Genomic DNA, 20,648 nt, shown 5'->3' with positions numbered 1-20,648 from the left:
TATTTAGTTTTCAGCAAGCATAAATGGCGCTCAATTCTTTGAAAGGATTCAATGGATGACTGCACCATGTTTATTTATTTTAAAACATCTCCAAATAAAACTTTGGGGGTAGTTCATTACATTTCACTATTTTAGGATAGTTATATTGAATAATCGTAGTCTATTCCTTTCAAAAGCAGTGGTGCCATAAAAGTAGTGAGTATTTCCAACGAAAAAACTTAAAAAAAGTTTCCGGATTTCTGCTAGATTTTTGTAAATTGAGGCCAATGCTCAAAGAGAAGAAAAACCAATTTGATAAATTGAATTAATCTAACAATCATCTTACTTTTTACTATACAGTAAATAATACTCTTGCCATCTATAGAGGGGATTCAAAGGATTCAGTGCTAATGTCAATTGTGTCACAATTTTTCAAATATATTTTTTTTTCAAATCTATTTATATAAAAAAAGGTATAGAAGCACGTTCCCGAAAAAGCAAAACCTTGAAGGGAAACTTACCGAAACGTTTCCATGTGAGGACTTCTTTGAGCAGGGTACACCCGGTCAGAAATACCTAAAAATAAACTTAGCCCAAGGATCTGTTGCCAATTGAAATAGCCGACCGGCATAGGCAATCCTTAAAAATGCCATTTCTGTTAATGAAGGTGCAAAGGCGTATTAAAAAAATAAATTTAAAGAAAAAATAAATCACTTTGAGAGAATTTCAACTCGAGTGCAATATTATGTGCAAACTTTATTTTTTATAGTTCTTAGAGATAGTTATACTACCCTTGCCCGTGGTAATTAATATTTTTTGCGCTTGCTTTCTCTATGTGTTGTAATTTTTTGATTTTGGATTTATTTATTAATTAATAATAATTTAGTGTTGGTACTAGCTTTGAAATATTGTATAAGCTATTTTCTGCTGCTTAAAAGTGAAAATTCGTTTATCACTTTTGATAGAAAATCATTACTCCCAAATTTGGTTATCGCCAAAGAAGTGCCTCAAAGATGAAACAAAATTAAAGGAATTAAATTTAGCATGTGTCATAAATTAATAAGCCATGATCCAAACAAAGCTCTTAAACTACTTTACTGGATAGTCCTTATCGGTTGGTTTGAACTCTCGTCTAAAGCCTAAAGCTTTCTTTAATGCTTACGTGCTGTCATCTATCTATGTTGACTCAGTGCTACAATTAAAAGTTTGAAATAAAAACATGCTGATACTGACCGGCCAATTTAGATTCACATTTTCCTGCTATTTATCAAATTCATGTACAATATAACTGCATAAATGGCTCTTAAAAGTACTGAGGAGCTAGGTAAAGATAATTCCTTTTTTATCTGATTTTTAGTGTTATGTTTGAAGAATTATGCTATTTCTGTTAACATTGCCTAGGCTAGCATTTACAGGGGACTTTATTTGCTCTTGCCTAATGTTAACAAGTAGTTTTGTAAAAGAGATATATCATTAGAAAATAACACATTCAAGCATTTTAGGATATTAACAGGTAATTTAATCTAAATCAGTTATTGGACTGCTCTTAATCAGCTCTTTCATGAAGATGAAAGATTAACTAAGTCTGGTTATATTGATAAAAAGAAAACCATGGTAAACAGTTAATGGTTAGCCCATTTGGTAAAATTCTAGTTTAGTGACTTCTTGCTATCTCGCAAAGGGGTTAGGCTAGGAAAATGAAACTTTCAGGGATGGGTCTACAGGCTAAAGTATGTCATGGGAAGGTATTTTGAAGTACCTACCTCTCCACTCCCTCTTCCTCTTGAGGGTCCTCATCTTTGATGACCTTTAAAAATATATATATTATAAAAGTGAAACCTTTCAAAATACATCTTCTGCTTGAATGAAGTACAACAAAATTGTTTTCAGCTTCACAGCTTTGCTTAATCCCAATTTATAAGGCTTTAAAGATATGCAAATACATTTGATAAATTTTGAAAAAAACATTGATGCAGCTCAGAATTCTACTCTCTATTTTTGTTCTTAACCTCCTCAATAACAGGAATTGCATTTTCAGAACTAAAGGCAGAGAAAAAGCAACTGGTAACTGAAAATTAAGGTAAAATGTTGTTTTGTCAAAATTTCAATAGGTATAGACCTGTCATGTAGGCAAATTTTAGAGCCCTCTAGAGGGAGAAGGAGTAGAGATGGGTACTTTACAATACCTCCAAGGATATACTTTAGCCTATAGACCCATCCCTGAAAATTCATTTTCCTAACCCCTTTGCAAGATAGCAAGAAGTAACTAAACTAGAATTTTGCTGCCTATTTTAAAGGAAATGTCCCAATAAAAGCATTACCCTTAGACTCCTTACTTTAATGTTTTGTCCAAATATTATGGTTCCTTTTCTGGAAATACACCCTTTCCACCCAGGGACTGATCTAAGGGAGAGAGAAAGGGGGATCCAGTACTGGTTCTGGCTTGTAAGGGTGCCAGACTATGAAGCACTTATTGATCTGATCAAATGAATATTGATCTGATTAATGTGCCATTAACCATCCCACACTAAAAGATATTGCAGATAAGCCTATGAATGAACAAAAATCAAATGAATAGTCTGTTTAGCCACAATATTTGGTACTTCCAGGGAGAACTAATCCATTTTCTGTCTGGTAACTTCATGAAATCTCCATCATTGGGTGCTCAGACTATTGCATCTAAGACTATTCCAGTGATTTAATACACAGTAAGAGAAAACTTTTTGTTGATATCAAGTTCTGACAGATGGCTTGAACAACTTCCTTGAATGTGCTGTCTAGTCAGTGCTGTGGTTTTGGGAAAGTTGACTAGCCTAAGTAGGCTATATGTTATAAGTATATCAGCTTTTTGCTGTCAGTGACCAGTGTAGATAATTTCAGCTCCTTCAAACATTCATCATAAAGCTTGTTCCTCATCTTTTTTACTGCCTTAGTAGCTCCCCTTTGGACCCCTTCCAAAGGTTGTACATCACCTTAGTATCCTGTTGATGCTATGCAAATTTTTAAATCAAGCACTGGCCTGATCAAAGCCTTTATACAAAGACATTATAAAGATAGTTGTTTTAAGAAATATACAGAGTTAAGTTTTAATCTACAGGATAAGACTGATTATATGCAATTTAAATTATGTGCATATTGTATCACCAATAAAATGTTAATACATGGAATTTTAAATAATGATAAATTAATAGGTCTATATTCTTTTCCATAATGGGATATGTAATGGGGTTGTTGACTAGACAGCACCAAAGCCCTCTCTTGCCCTGGGTGCTAACAGCTCTATATCCATCCCTGCCTTCACCCCTAGCAGTGCAGGATATGAAACTATGATGTTTTCCAGAGAAATTGTCTACAGATTGTTTTGGGTACCTAGCTCACCAACCATATTTCAAACAGTAGGCTGTACAAAAAGTATGGTTCAATTTCACTTCCTTGAGCTATAATGAGAGATAACTGGAGATAACTTTTTTTGACAACTGGAGTGATGATACCAGCACCAAAACAGTTGGGCACTAAGCCACACAGGAATATCATTTGGTATATTTAATTAAGTGTTGAAACAATGTTAGACTGCCATCCATCTACCAGATGCACAGCCACAAACATTATCAATTCCTTTTGATTATTTTTTTTTACAGACACTAGAGAAAGTTACTAGAAAGCCTGGACCTTCAGTAGACTCTGAGAGCCATTTCTCTAATTCCTTTTCAAAAGCCATTCAAGTTGAAAATCTGGTGCACAAAACATAGAAGCATAGTAGTCAGTCCATTCTTTCTCTGAAGGGCTTACATAGGAGGGTCTGAATTTTTAATACCTTTGTTGTTTTTCACAAACTTCCAAACAAGGGAAGGGTTGATTTTGATTTGAGTACTGTTTGTTTCATAATACAAGCCCTGTCCTGACCAAACAATTGTATATTTGTTTTTCATGTACATTGCGATTTTATGCACTGTGACCACCTTAGGGCTACTATTGTTGCTCCATAACTGCACCCAACAGGAGGCTTCACTGAGCTTGGAGTTTTTGTTCCATCTTGGTATTTCTGTTTTGATTCAAATTTTTCTAGCATATACAACCATAGTTGCAGCCACTCTTAACACATGTACAATTTTAAAGCAATAGGTATTCAGTGATAACTGCTTGTCAGTCTTACCTATGCCCAAGTTAGTCTGCAATAGGTAATAAGACTCTTTAATTTTTGGTTAATGTCATAAGAAACTAAATGGTAAGTTAACTGCTGTTTCCAGACACAACAGTTAAGATTCTTAAATGCATCTAGGATTACATGAACCAATGCGGAATATATTTGGAACTGGTAGATGGTCAGAAACACTGATTGCATTGTTAACATTGTCAGCACAATTTTTTAACAATCACACTATTCAGGTATGTATCAAAATTGCCAGAACTGAGAAGTTCAACTATGAAGAAAAATCAAATCCTTTTATTCAAATTCACTCTCAAATCATTTGACTGATTTTTTTTCTAAGCTCAATGAATTTGGAACAAATTACAGTTGGTCTTGCTGCTTTCTGTTCAGTACAAATATTAATGTTTGCTTTGTTTAGATTGCTTTGTTGGGCTAAAGAGCAAAAAACCACTTAAAGATTAGAAAATAACCTTTTATTTTAAAGAAGAAAGAGTATCATATTCATTTACACCAATTTTATGTATATTTTAGGAGATTTTTGTAGATTTTTGGGGACACTAATCTAAAAAAGCTGTTTTGCTGTTTTAGTGCTAGTGTTACGGGGGGGGGGGGGTATGATAAATATTAATAATGGTGGGAGGTTGTTTCTTGAGGGAGGATAGTTGAGAGTTTTGTTCTTACAAGGCATTTGGGACTTTTCTAAGTCTTGGTTGCTTAATATCGGTGTGAGATATGGGATACTCAAATCTAGATATGGGAGCTAAATAATTAACACAATAGGAAGGCTCTGTGAATGACCACCAGTAATCTGGGAGACAGAATCATCTCTATGATGTTCAGGTCTCCTAAACAGTATAGCTTCCCTTGGGACCGTGCCTGAAAGACTAGAGGAACTGTACCTGATGCCCTAGTTCATAGACAAAGATGATTATAAGACAATGATTTTATTTTCGTACTTACATACAAATTTGGATAAGATAACTTCAATAATGTATAACATGAAAGGGTGCACATGAACGCTAGAACTCAACTGCTTAACTGCATGCCCTAGCTGCCTGCGTTGCACTAATATAAGACTAAAACTGGATTTCTAAAACACAAACTCGACAGATGACCTGGGCAGGTGACCTCTATTGAAAATGTTGTAATACTACTGGTATTTTCCAATCATGACACATTAACCAGTCTCCACTCTCAAGAGACAAAAGAGAAGGGAACAAGGATTTTCCCTTCAAGTTTTTTGAGTTCAAAAAACTGAAGGTTCATCTAAACCAGTAATATAGATTTGATTTTGATTGGGTAATTCGAAAAGAAACTTTTCTTCTTAGTGTAATTTTTGTTTGCCACAACAATAAATAATTTGACTTGTGCTAAAAGTATATATCTTATAGATGCTTTGAAGAGTTTTAATTTGAAATTTACTAAAGGGGTATGAATGAGAAATTTGGTCCCGAATTTAAGAGTTTCTAAAGGGGTATGAATGAGAGATTTGGTCCTGAATTTTATAGGGGAGAGGGTGCTGGCCTATATGTTACACTAGGCTACTCCTTTATGCTAATGCAAGGCTTGGATAATGTGTCAGAGAATGGCAATTTCTGCAAAAAAGGCAATAGATTGCTATTATTTCCATTATTTTATTTTAGAATCACATAAGCTATTAATTCTCTTTGATGCTAAGAAACTGGTATTTATTTATGAACATAGAAGTGTTCAGCCTAGAGAAAGCTAGTCTTATTATTGTGGTTTTGTTTTGGTTCTTACACATTAGGCTATCATTACTGAATTTAAGCTAATATGTAAAATCAGGTATCTGTTTGAAAAGTGAACTAACGCCAGTTGCAATAAAAGCAAACAAGTACAAATTGTGTTGTTGGGCCAGAAAGGAAAGAAAATATTTCATATTTTATTATTTTACAAGATGCAAAAATTATTATTTTAAGGTTTGTGTAATAAAAGTTTATAGGCTATCTAAGCATTTAAATGTGCCGAGAAAGATTCAACTGATATTATAAAACGTTTCCTTTTGAAAGTCATTGTGCCTTACAGCACAAAAAGAGGTGTTTATAATCACTCCCAATTTTCTTGTACGATTAGGTGAGAAGTCTACTTTCTGCTAGAAGATGCTATAGTTAATTTATAAACTCAACACATTTAAGTTAAAAAAAATAAATGTGAAACACGCAAATTGTGTGTTTTTATAATAATTTTCTATTCTGAAAACCTGTTCTACAGCCCGCCAAGGGAAACACTAGCTTAGCTTATTCTAAAGACAACATTGTAAGTCTTCTGTTCACCAAAGACTTTTGTACCAAAGGAGTCTAAAGTTGCCAATGCTTACTTTTTTGATAGCGTACGTACATTTCAAGGACACAATCTTCCCTACCAATTTTCTTTTTAGCAAGTATTAGAGAGAAGAGGATGGTAAAAACGTTTGCAAAGTCAGTATCCTCTTTTTTTTCTTTATCTGAAAAAATCTTATATTAATTTACGTTTTCTTAAATTGCATGCAATTGGGAGTTTAACTAATCAGTTGTACAAAGCACCTTTTAACTAAAATTTATTTTCTGGATCAACAATTGATTGACTTCGTATTTATTTATTTTTCAGGTAATGAAGAATACCAGAAGTTATATCATTTTCCTGTCTTCAATATTCTACAAAGTCTTGCTTTTGAGGATGCTTACCTATCTAGTATGTGTCATTTATCTTTACTTATATAGAAACAGAGTTGATATAACCTGTGATTTTATCATTCAATTATGTTATATTCACGCTTTGGTGATTTATGAAATTAAATGGTTTTTCCACAAGTAAGGGATTGTTGAATGTATTTTACCTTGCAATTTTAAAGCAATAGAAATTGTGAATTAATTAATGTTTGAATAGTATTTGGCTTATAGTTAGATTTTTCAATTTCAAAAAAAAAGTTTCAATTCTTAAAATAAGAAGAGAAAAATTTAACATATACAGTATCCTCCAAGTGCCAGGGACTGGCATGGAAAAGGGAGGGGCAAAGGAGGAGAGAGCTTAACTGCATTATTTTTATTTTGTAGCTAAATAGTAACAATAAGTAACTCATCTTAAAATGTTCTATTTGCATATTAGGAATAGTTTTGTTCAGAAATGAAAGGCTGGTGATACATAGGCCACTCTTCAATTACTGGTTGTTCACTGGAAAACTACAATCACAAGAACACCCATCAATGTGACAAATATGTAAACACAATATGATCAGATTACCTTCAAGAGGAGACGCTCCACACTGAGTGCTTGATGAACAGCTTTCTAAGATTCTGTGCCATCATTTTAAATAGCCTCCCAAGAGGATTATTCATGAAAACTTGCATGCTGGTTCTTTTAAAAGGAGGCTCAACATTTACAATTTTAATGAAAAAATTGGGGTGAATGGTTTACTTGTGTTTTATCAGGACCAGTGGCGTAACTAGCATAGGTGCTCTTAGGTGTTGGCTTTGAAAAACCAACCCATTGTGATACCCTGGGATGAAAATAAACGAATACTTTGAATTCCACGTTTGTGACTTGCTGTCGGTGGGACTGCGGTTTAGAGACGTATTTCTCCGTCGTCAGCATTGGCTGTTACTTAGTGTATTATTGTTTCTTGACACTTAATTTCCCAGTTAAGACTGTTTGCAGCAAGCTTGGTCAGAAGAGCTTGAGGATTCCGCAGTAGTATATTCAACTTTGGTACCAAGAATGTTCACTTTTGAATCAAGTTCTATAACAACATTCTAGCAGTTGTTATGATGTTTTCACAAATTGGAGGTCAATCTTCCATGGTCATTGTATAGTTTAGAAGGGATCTTCCGCTATTTTTTTCGTTCTTCTCTTTTCTCCATACCCCCCCCCCCCAAAAAAAAAAGTACACAAGGCCAGAAAGTGGTCTGCCTCCTGGCCCCCCCCTAGCTATGCAACTCATCAGAACCTAAGTTTTTAGTTGACTGGTTCTAATTAAATTTTCATATAAAATATACTACATAGCTACATATAATATAACTAATTGAATAGTCCTTCTGGGACTAAATTATATGTCCCGGTTGGTCTACAATCAAGGAGTGTTAATTTTCCTATGCATTTTTTTACGGTTTTAACTTATTTACCATAATAATAGTTTTTGAGGAAGCATTCAGAGTTTTGTATTTTCTGGGTAAAAATTCAGAACTTCTCTTACAATTTATTTTTTTCAGGCTCTAGTCTTAATATTGCTATTATCACAGTAGTTGCAGTGGTAGTGAAAGTAGTTGCAGTTTTAGTGTTGTATTAGTAGTAGTAGTAGCAGTTGTATTAATAGTAGTAGTAGCATGTGCGTATTGCCATTTGGTCAGTTGAACATCGCTTTCATGATACCCTGGAAGTTTCACCTTGACACGTTAAGCCATTCCAAAAATACTATTTATGTGCGCTTTTGACACCCTTTTCACCTTAATGCTCTAAGCCTTACAAGTTCTTGCAGTTGAAGTAGTAGTTAGAGTACTGTAGTAGTATTAGTAAAAGTAGCAGAGGCATTACCATTAGTAGTGATATGCATATATTACCTTTTTGTCAATTGATCTTCCCCTTTAAATATTCTCCGAAAGTTTCAACTTAATACCCAAATCAGTTCTTAAGATATACTCTTTTGACAATCTGCATGTGCATAGTGTGTTTTGATTTAGTTCAAATTCCCCCTTCAATATTGTATGAAATTTTCACCTTCATTCGTTTAGTCTTAATTGTACTAATATCATAATAATAGTGGTAGTAGGAACAGTGGCAGCAGCAATAATGCATTGTTATTAGTAGTAGCAGTATTAATAGCAGTAGTAGCAGTTACATTTTGCCTTTTGGTCAACTGAACATCCCACTCATGATGCCCCTGAAGTTTCTTCTTGATATGATAAGCCGTTCCAAAAATATTGCTGATATGCCCATATCAGCAATCTGTATACACGTAGTATGTCTTGATTTAGTTCAACTTTTCCCTTAACGTTTCCTCAGATTTTTTTGTCAATATCCCCAGCCTTAGTAGTACTTGCTACAGAAGCATTAGTTTTAGTGATAGTAGTGGTAGTAGTAACAGTAATTTTAGTAGCAGTAGAAGCAGCAGTGCAAATATTACCTTTTTGGTGAATTGATCATCTCCCTTATCATTTCCTGGAAATGCCAACTTAATATTCTCTTTCATTCTTGAGTTATACTCTTTTGACAACCCATATACCCATAACGTGTTTTGATTTAGCTTAGAGGGGAATACTCCCCTCAACATTCCCTGAGAGACTCATATTAATGCCCTTCGTATTTTGGGAAAGTAGAAGTCAAACATGCACACCTTTCCTTAATAACATAACGTAAACAATGAACACATAGCATAACTTACAACCCTTGCACTGAGACCTCCCGGGGGGGGGGATTGACATTGCCAAACGTATAATTAATGAACCTTTCAACAATGCTGAAATAAATTGATGTCTCAAAACTTTGTTTGGATGTTTGTTTTGATAAATGACGGGCATTGGAAAGGGGGGCGTACTTTATTTCAAATCACATTGACTCTTAAAAAGAGCACTATAACATCCAATTCAAAATCAAATGAGACCTATCTACCACTAATTCCATAAAAACCCTAAAAGCCTTGTTATACGATATTCGGGCTTTTTTAAGTAAAATGTTTATCTCAAATTTCTATTAGATAGACTTTGGAACAGTACAGCGTGTGTGTGTGTGGCGGGGGGGGGGGTCTTAGCTTCCCTCCGATCATTTTGACTCTTAAAAAGGGCACTAGAGCCCCTGATATACAAATCCAATGAACCCCCTCCAAATTTTGTATGACCACACTTTCTATAAAAAAAACCCTTATATGCTCCCAGAGCATAACTTACAGCTCTTGCCCTGGTAGCTGGGTGAGGTGGGTGTCATCCTAAAAGACATAAATTCCGAAGCTTTCAACCATGTTGAACAAAATGGCTATGCCAAAATTTTGATTGGAAGTATTTGGGGAAAGGAAGGGCAGGGAACTCTATTAGATGCCCTCACTTTTAACTTTTGACTATTCAAAAGGACAGTAGTCCTCTCAATTTCCAATCGAATGAATCCTTTTTGAGGTTTCTTCGACTTCGCTTTCTATAAAAACCTTATATGTCCCCAGGGCATACCTTAAAACTTTTGCCCTGAGGACTGTGGGGGGTTGTCATCCTCAAAGACATAATTCCCGAACCTTTTAACTACGCTGAACAAAACAGCTATCTCAAAATTTTGATTGGTTGTGTTTGGGGAAGTGGTGGGCGTGGGAGGGGGTTAGTTGCCCCCAATCACTTTTGACTGTTAAAAAGGGCACTAGCCCTTTCAATTTCCACCGTCTGAGTCCTTTTCGAAGTTCTTAAGACAATGCCTTCGATACGAAGTACTCTGGTCAAAAAAAAAATACATTGTGCCAACATCGTTCTTCACTTAGGCAGCGCTATTGCTCTGCCTATGATCAAACAGTTCGTGGTAACGAACAGTCCCGGCTCAATAGTAACCGAAACTCTAAAAAACGGAATTTTGATACCAATATTTACATCAAAAGAATCACATTTTAAAGCTGATTTTAAATATATAAGTTTCATCAAGTTTTGTATTACCCTTCAAAAGTTACGAGCCTAAGAAAATTTTTCTTATTTTAGAAAATAGGGGGAAACAACACCTAAAAGTAATACAATCTTAACGAAAATCACACCATCAGATTTAGTGCATCAGAAAACCCTATTGTAGAAGTTTCAAGCTCCTATCTACAGAAATGTGGAATTTCGCTTTTTTTTTCGCTTTTTATAAAAACCTTATATGTCCCAAGGGAATACCTTAAAACTTTTGCCCTGAGGACTGTGGGGGGTTGTCATCCTCAAAGACATAATTCCCGAACCTTTTAACTACGCTGAACAAAACAGCTATCTCAAAATTTTGATTGGTTGTGTTTGGGGAAGTGGTGGGCGTGGGAGGGGGTTAGTTGCCCCCTCCCCCAATCACTTTTGACTGTTAAAAAGGGCACTAGCCCTTTCAATTTCCAACCGTCTGAGTCCTTTTCGAAGTTCTTACGACAATGCCTTCGATACGAAGTACTCTGGTAAAAAAAAATACATTGTGCCAACATCGTTCTTCACTTAGGCAGCGCTATTGCTCTGCCTATGATCAAACAGTTCGTGGTAACGAACAGTAGTAAGGAGTGACCCGGCTCAATAGTAACCGAAACTCTAAAAAACGGAATTTTGATACCAATATTTACATCAAAAGAATCACATTTTAATGCTAATTTTAAATATATAAGTTTCATCAAGTTTTGTATTACCCTTCAAAAGTTACGAGCCTAAGAAAATTTTCCTTATTTTAGAAAATAGGGGGAAACAACACATAAAAGTAATACAATCTTAACGAAAATCACACCATCAGATTCAGCGCATCAGACAACCCTATTGTAGAAGTTTCAAGCTCCTATCTACAGAAATGTGGAATTTCGCTTTTTTTTCGCTTTCTATAAAAACCTTATATGTCCCCAGGGAATACCTTAAAGCTTTTGCCCTGAGGACTGTGGGGGGTTGTCATCCTCAAAGACATAATTCCCGAACCTTTTAACTACGTTGAACAAAACAGCTATCTCAAAATTTTGATTGGTTGTGTTTGGGCAAGTGATGGGCGTGAAAGGGGGTTAGTTGCCCCTCCTCCCCCCAATCACTTTAGACTGTTAAAAAGGGCACTAGCCCTTTCAATTTCCAACCGTCTGAGTCCTTTTCGAAGTTCTTACGACAATGCCTTCGATACGAAGTACTCTGGTCAAAAAAAAAAAAAAAAATACATTGTGCCAACATCGTTCTTCACTTAGGCAGCGCTATTGCTCTGCCTATGATCAAACAGTTCGTGGTAACGAACAGTAGTAAGGAGTGACCCGGCTCAATAGTAACCGAAACCCTAAAAAACGGAATTTTGATACCAATATTTACATCAAAAGAATCGCATTTTAATGCTGATTTTAAATATATAAGTTCCATCAAGTTTTGTTTTACCCTTCAAAAGTTAAGAGCCTAAAAAAATTTTCCTTATTTTAGAAAATAGGGGGAAACAACACCTAAAAGTAATACATTCTTAACGAAAATCACACCATCAGATTCAGCACATCAGACAACCCTATTGTAGAAGTTTCAAGCTCCTATCTACAGAAATGTGGAATTTCGCTTTTTTTTTTGCCAGAAGACAGATGACGGATGCGTTTTTATTTGTTTTTTTTTGGTGTTGTTTTTTCCCAGGAGTGATCGTATCGACTCAGCGGTCCTAGAATGTCGCGAGAGGGCTCATTCTAACGGAAATTAAAAGTTCTAGGGCCCTTTTTAAATGACCAAAAAACTGGAGGGCACCTAGGCCCCTTCCCACGCTCATTCTTTCCCCAAAGTCACCAGATCAAAATTCTGAGATAGCCATTTTGTTCACCATTGTCGGAAACCTAATAACTGTGCCTTTGGGGACGACTTAATCCCCCACAGTCCCTGTGGGGGGGGGTCGCAAGTTACAAACTTTGACCGTTGTTTACATATACTAATTGCTATTGGGAAATGTACAGACGTTTTCAGGGGGATTTTTTTTTGGTTGGGGGGGGGGGAGAAGTTGGGGGGGGGGTACGTGGGAGGATCTTTCCATGGAGGAATTTGTCATGGGGGAAGATAATTCCAATGAAGGGGGCACAGGACTTTCTAGCATTATTTAAAAACATGGAAAAAATAAATATGAAAAGTTTTTTCAAATGCATGTAACTAGTAGCATTAAAATTTAAAACGAATAGATATTGTTACGCATATGAGGGGTTCACATCCCCGTAATACCTCGCTCTTTACGCTAAAGTATTTTTAGTAATTTCAACTATTTATTCTACGGCCTTTGTGATTCAGGGTTCATTCTTAAGGAATTGGGACAAACTTCAAGTTTTAATGTAAAGAGCGATGTATTGACGAGGGGATGAACCCCCTTATATACGTAATGAAACATACGATAATAGAAGTTCGTTACGCAAGTTAATTCGTAAATTACGTATTTTTTTACTAATGAGAACGTTCGTAAAAACTAATAGTTCTAGTTGCCTTTTTAAATAATCAAAAAATTGGAGGGCAACTAGGCCTCCTCCCCCGCTCCTTTTTTCTCAAAATCTTCTGATTAAAACTATGAGAAAGCCATTTAGCCAAAAAAAATTAATATGCAAATTTCGTTTTCATTATTTATGTGCGGAGAGCCAAAATCAAAACTTGCATTAATTCAAAAACGTTCAGAAATTAAATACAAAAAACAAGTTTTTTTTTTAACTGAAAGTAAGGAGCGATATTATCAAACAGTTCGCGGTAACGAACTGTAGTAAGGAGCGACCCGGCTCAATAGTAAACGAAACTCTAAAAAATGGAATTTTGATGCTAAAACATACATCAAAAGAATCAGATTTTCATGCTGATTTTAAATATATAAGTTTCATCAAATTTAGTCTTTGTCATCAAAAGTTACGAGCCTGAAATAATTTGCCTTATTTTAGAAAATAGGGGAAAACACCCCCTAAAAGTCACAGAAACGAAATCATCTTAACGAAAATCACACCATCACATTCGGCGTATCAGAGAACCCTATTGCAAAATTTTCAAGCTCCTATCTACAAAAATGTGGATTTTCGTATTTTTTGCCAGAAGACGAATCACGGGTGCGTGTTTATTTGTTTTTTTTCCAGGGGTCACCGTTTTTTTTCACCGGGGGCTATGTGGGAGGATCTTTCTTTAGAGAAATATGTCATGGGGGAACAGAAATTCAATGAAAAGGGCGCAGGATTTTCTAAAATTACTATAAAAAAACAATGAAAAAATAAACATGGAAAAGTTTTTTTCAATTGAAAGTAAGTTTTTTCAATTGAATACCTCGCTCTTTATGCTATAGTATTTTTAGTAATTTCAACTATTTTTTCTACGGCCTTTCTGATTCAGGGGTCATTCTTAAAGAATTGGGAGAAAACTTACGATTTAGTGTAAAGAACGAGGTATTAATGAGGGTACAAACCCCCTCATATACAAAATAAAAATTGAAGAATATAAAAGTTTGTTACGTAAGTTACTTCTTAAGTTACGTATATTTTTTACTAATAAAAAAATTCGTTAAAAATTAAAATTTATGGTTGCCTTTTTATGTAACCGAAAAATTGCATGGCAACTAGGCCTCCTTCCCCATCCCTTATTTCCCAAAATCATGATCAAAACTAAGAGAAAGCCATTTAGCCAAAAAAGGAATTAATATGCAAATTTCATTTTAATAATTTATGTGTGGAGAGCCAAAATCAAACATGCATTTCAAAAACGTTCAGAAATTACATAAAAAAAACTAGTTTTTTTAACTGAAAGTAATGAGCGACATCAAAACTTAAAACGAACAGAAATTACTCCGTATATGAAATGGGTTGTCCCCTCCGCAATTCCTCGCTCTTTACGTTAAAGTTTGACTCTTTGCCACAATTCTGCTTTTTAAAACAATTAAAAGCTTCAGCGTAAAGAGCGAGGGATTGCGGAGGGGACAACCCATTTCATATACGGAGTCATTTCTGTTCGTTTTAAGTTTTAATGTCGCTCCTTACTTTCAGTTAAAAAAACTTGTTTTGTTTTATTTAATTAATCTAAGAAGGAAAATTTGGTCGTCACATCATTTACTCTTCCTAAAACTGCATTGTTTTCTTAAAACTTTATTTATAGTATCTCTAAGTGTAAAAAAGTATCATCAAACTAAATAATTTTTTCCTACACAAACCAAGCTATTGCCCCTATAATTACGAAACTCACTTTGTTCACCTTTCTTATAAAGGGTTTAATTAAAGTTTTCCTAAAATCACTTGGTCCTTCTTCTTTTTCATAAATGATGTTCATAATCTTAATCAATTTATCTCTAACTTCACAACCACAATATTTAAAAACTAGTTACCACACTTTCATGACCTAGGACCTTATTGTTGTTTTTAATATTTGTAGTACTATCTCTAATTCTTCCTCCCAAAATAAACATTCTTTACAGAAGGCAGCTACTCTTCCTAAATTTCAGCTTTAAATTAACCCTAGACACTACTAGACAGTAGTCTTTACTTTTAACATCAATAACAGCACTCTTATATACCCTAGTATCTTGCATCTTTCCCGTCAGTCTATCTAATATTGGTGCTAGGCCTCCCCGACCTTAACCCCCCCCCTCGAAAAATTGTGCCTTTTGCTGTTATAATGAAAATAAAAAGTAACATTAAATCCTGAAATAAGCTGAATTTATTTCGTATAGGAGGGGAACTGCCCCATCCTCATCTCCAATCTCCCCTCATAACCTTAGAAACTTGGGAGTATGTTCATTTGATCGGAAAACAAGAGTTCCAATCTTCTTTTTAAAGTCAAAAGTGATTGGCAACCAACCACCTCTGTCCTAGAACCGTTTTTGATATCTGGTCCCTTTGTTACCCCTTAGGACATCCGATCGACATTTTGAGACACATATTTTGTACTTTCTCTGTGGCTGCTCAATTCTGCGTAAGGGGCAATTATCTGGGGAGGGGACGCCAGCCCCCCGCAATGTCAGATATTTTATATTTGGTCCTGATTCATTTGAGAAGATCAAGAAAGACTTGCTGTATCTGAAAAACTCTACTTGGATATTGTCAGTAATAGTTTTTCAGTATTACTCTCCATCTTTTTTCATTCAGGCTGCACTGCTTCCACAACTGTTAGATTTCCCTGACTTCCTCTCTCTGACTTTTTTGTTTATACAATTTATGACATTCATTTGTTTCACTTTAGTTACTTATGTCCTAAGACTGATATAGTGATACCTTTAACAGTGTCCCATAAATCTATCCAATGATTTTCCACACTTTTATCTTCATAAGGCAAATCACCTGATTCGAGAAGGGTGGAACGGTTTGATTGCTGGATTCTCAATTCTTTAAGAATGGTGAAGTCTCCAAGTTTTCTACATCCAATCTCCTGTCAACATTATTTTTATATTCGTCCCTAATATTTGTGATCTGAACTTGTGTCAAATCCTTGCTGGACTCTAATTTTTAATTCCAAGGAGCTCCACATTGAGAATACCAGCAGACAGTCGATCGTTAATTTTTACCTTTCACATCTGGAGAACCATGGGTAGCTATGTTACAGTTACTGTTGAAAACATATATTTATTTGAATCCAGTGTGTGTTTGGTGGCAAACTTTATCAGACCAAATCCTCTTGGGCATTTGGTTCCAAAGCTGTGAGGGTAAGACTGATTTTTGCTCCGAAAACAGCTTACTCTTGAAGTTTGGATTAAAATAATTATTGATTGTGATCATTTCTATTTCTGGGATAGCTACCACGGCAATTTCAAGACTGATAAAACTAAATATTTAAGTTGACAAGTGCGACTCTGTTTGGGGAACAATCTATGATTGTGGTTATCTTTTCGAACTTACCGGAAATATTGCTCTTGGGAGCCTTTTTGACATGGCCAATCACTCAGTAAGTGCGTTTTTGGCTTTCTAGGTAAGTATGAATCAAATTCCAGATCTACCATTAATCCTGGAGGTACACAGGTTAAAGGGCTTCCTTGGAAGATCTTTCCAGTTATTTTTCTTTATCGTTCTGTTCAACCATGTTTCGTATAGGCAAATAATATCTAGCTTATACAATAACTATCACATTCATAAAAAATAATAATCTATCCAATGATGTTTGAATTTGTTTCTTGAATACTTAATTAGTCTGAATGACCTTAAGGTAGAAAATACAATATATGCTTTGGTATCACAAAAGGAAAAGACAAGTTACACTAACAGGAATATATGCTTGCGGTGTTTGGTCGAAGCGGTCATTTTAATATATGAAAGTGCTTCCTTGCAATATATATATATACATATATATAACAGAGAATATCGTTTTCCACGGGAGAGCCTCCTTTCTACAGAGGTGACTCCAGAGGTCGTACATGTAATTCGGTGCAGTAACTACGGCTTTATGTAATTCTACCAAAATCTTGCAAATAATACTGATTCTGAATACTCTGAATCTCCTTTAAAATCAGAGACGGCTTTTTTAAGACAAGAGGAAAGATGTTGGTCACAAAGTCCTGTGCTTACCCTACTTAAATCCTTTTTATATTATCTTTTACCCGTTTTAGTTCCGATGTATGTGAGTATTTAAATGCGTATTCTAGTGTTTAAGTACAAAATACATGTTTAATTACGTATTTGAAAATACTATTTTAATATATTCAAGACCCAGTATTTTATATTTGTATTTAGATACTTTTTAAAAGTAGTTTACCTATCACTGGCTGAAAGGGGTCGGTCCCAAGGGCCCTACAATTATGTTGACCGAAATAGTTGCTCGATTCTTGTTTCAATGACATGTAACATGCCCACTTTTGAACTTTTTTTTCTTTACCCATGAAGCCTTTGATCTAAAATTAGCTATTTGCAAAATATTCAGCCCATAACCCAAGGATTGCTGGATTTTTTTTTTCACCTTTTGACCCTTCTATGGTCGAACCAAAGGCATCCTGGGGTGCAAATGCGTTGACAGGTTGCTAGGTTCTTAATATTTATTTCTTTTAGATCGTGACCTTGTTGTTTCAGCACCCACTGGTAGTGGAAAAACAGTTATTTTTGAATTAGCAATGCTAAACATGATCCAAAGTGGGCTGGTATCAAATGGAGGAAAAGCTGTGTATGGTAAGTTTGTGTTATTAATTTCAAGCCAGAAATAATTAGCAGAATGGTTTGTAGAAAAGTTTGCTATTTAATTTTTTTTCAATCGTTTGATAACGACAAGGAAATTTTTTAATTAACTTCTGGTTGCGTCCTTGTTTAGTGATAATAAAGAGTTTTCAGAAGTAGCGTTATATTCCATGAAATTCTATTTACTTGTCGCAATGTCGTGTGGAAAATGAGGTTGGCAAAATAGGCTAAATTCTAACCTATTCCCAGCACTAAACGAAATCAAAACAATAATTACAACGGAAAACGTTTTATCTCATTAAAAAAAAGTGATGTTAAAATATCCATAACTATGATACAATTACGTCAAGTATAGTTAAATTAAGTCGAACTGTTATAAAAATCTTTCGCGGTATTTTGGGTCTCCATTGTCGCTTACGGTTACTCCTTAAACAAAAAGACGAAAATAAATAAGTTAAATCGTTATTGTGTAAACATAAAAACGAAGAGAACGCGCGAAGCTGTACAATGACGCAGAACATGGTCGAATATAGCATGACGTGATGGAGCTTAATGTGGTGGGATGGGATCTCGTCCGTTATGATGGACTTTGGTGTGGCACGGTGCCGTGCGAAGAAACACAATGTAACGTGGGCAAGTATGATTTAGCTGGATGGAATGTAGCAAAACTTTGCGCAGTGGGAAACGGCTTTCCACTGCAGAATATGAGGGACTGTGGTGGAATGTGTCGCATTGAAAAGATGACCTCAAAGATGAAAGCCAATATCCGAGAGCCTATTGTGCAGTAGCACATGGCTAACTTTGATGGACCATCATGGATGGTAATACAGTGGGGTAAACCATGGATCCAGCCTCCACTGCGGTGAACAAATGTAAGAAGAGAGCCATTGTTAAGGAGGACTGATTCCTGGTAGTACAAACTCTGATAGCTTTGTTTAACTCGTATCATGTTATAATTTAATCTTTCTGGTTAAACAGTGATAATACATCTTTAGACTGTAGCTTCAAATACTTAGGTCGCATTACAGTGGTCCACTTCGTATTCACGATTTATTCAACTATATTACGAGTATTCACGAGTATTCAACTATATTATTTCTCAGAACAAGATAAATCCATTCTTTGATGGTGTTTAAAGGTAAGTAACGAGGGACCCTTGTCATAGAGGTTAAAACTATAAATAAGGGAATTTTGAAATCAGTATGCAAATCAAGAAAGTCTATTTATTTATGCTGGATCCAAATAAAACAAATTTGTTTATTCATCATCGTTTACCCATCAAAAGGGGCTAGCCTAAGCATGTTTCAGGCAAAAAACTTGTTTTTTTTTCGAATAAAAATAATTTAGGTAACGTAATGTGACTATATCCTGGAGGGTATTACTCTGCCTAATGTGATCCTATTAGGTTTTTTTTTTTATTTTTTTTTAACACAAAATGCCTTATCGATAACGGGTGCAGGAACATCGCAGAGTATGTTCGCACAAAAACGATTCGTTACAGTGTTAAAGCCCGAAAACTAGTATGACATAATATATTTTCTTGTATTAATAGTACAGGAAAATTAATAGTCATATATTTGTCATATATTAATGGGTGACTTCTAACAAATACAATTAATTTCTAATTTGCATAGATTGTATGGTTCAAAAAAGGTTCAGTTCAAAATAACGGATTTTTTTTTTTTTTTTTTTTTTTTTTAATGGCTCAGTTGATATATTTTGAACCGCTATGGCGTATAAACTTGTAGCAAAAACGGATGGGATCTATTGGATCACGCTATAACGCCTATTTTTACGTGAAAATGCAGTGGTGTGAACCAAGGGTTATAAGAGACTTAATCAGCGTTGTGACTTCAATGGGTTTTTCAGGAGACTCTCAACAGAAAAAGAAGTCCGTGAAAATAGCTGAGGTTTTACAGACTTTTTTGAAAAGAAATGTGGAAACAATGGATTTGAGCTCCAATTCCTAAGTTGTTGCAATCTTCGCAATTAGTACCGAGAATCTATAATGCAGTATTACTGCAGCATCAGTGAGAAAAGCAAGAAAAAATGGATTCAAACCCCACTCTAAGTTGAGGAAAGACTAAGGAAGAAAAAGAAGGAGAAGTATTTCCCTTTCCATTAAACCATGGGATTTTCTTAGGGCCATTGAACAAACTTACTTCTGACTCTTTGCTCACTTTTCCTGACTCTCTTACTCATTCCTGACTCTCCCCTTGGTTGAAGAAATCCAACTTGGCAATAACATTAAATCTATTGGGTATTTAGTATTTAAATACTAAAAAACAAATAATTTAGTATCCATCAGCTCGAAAAATTCTAACCCTTAAGACTAATGAATATATGCATTTGTTTCTCTAACATTTTATCCAATGTTTACAGCATTTATTCGCCAAGGGTGTCTTTTTGTCTGGAGTCTTTTTGCTGGTCCTTAACCTTGTTTGTTGTCTATGAGCTTCTTCTGATTGTGAGAACCCGGGCCATCAGTCCTTCTGCCATATTTAGCCTTATTTGGCTGGTAGTTGCTTCTAAAACCCCTAGTATTGAATTTTTTCTCATTGGTTCATTTTGGTGACTTTGGAAAACTCTTGATCTTTTGACCTTGAAGATTCATATGCACGAATAGTTCTGAAATTTCTTCGTAGATCACAGCTATTGGATTCTTTGCCCTGCTTTTGTCCAACGTTGACAAGAGCTTGAAGTATTTCATATATACTCAGTTTTTTTGTGGGATTGATTTGGCAACTTGACCATCATAATTCAAAAATCTTTGGGTCACAATTGTTCGAATAT

At 35.1% G+C, this 20,648-nt stretch overlaps 1 protein-coding gene across 1 annotated transcript in view; it reads left to right on the top strand.

Annotated features, from left to right (window-relative positions):
* The first annotated feature begins 1,183 nt into the window (after window positions 1-1,183).
* Window positions 1,184-20,648, top strand: part of LOC136033782 (uncharacterized) — a 102,342-nt gene continuing 82,877 nt past the window's right edge. Inside the window, exons 1-3 of the mRNA XM_065714685.1 lie at window positions 1,184-1,303; window positions 6,737-6,820; window positions 17,733-17,849. Coding sequence (XP_065570757.1) covers window positions 1,276-1,303; window positions 6,737-6,820; window positions 17,733-17,849 — 229 coding nt within the window. The 5' untranslated portion in view covers window positions 1,184-1,275. The remainder of the gene's footprint in view (window positions 1,304-6,736; window positions 6,821-17,732; window positions 17,850-20,648) is intronic.

Source organism: Artemia franciscana, chromosome 12, assembly GCF_032884065.1.
Source record: "Artemia franciscana chromosome 12, ASM3288406v1, whole genome shotgun sequence".
NCBI lineage: Eukaryota > Metazoa > Arthropoda > Branchiopoda > Anostraca > Artemiidae > Artemia > Artemia franciscana.
The sequence above is the reverse complement of the archived record's forward strand: the minus strand, read 5'-3'. Positions and strand labels throughout refer to the sequence as shown.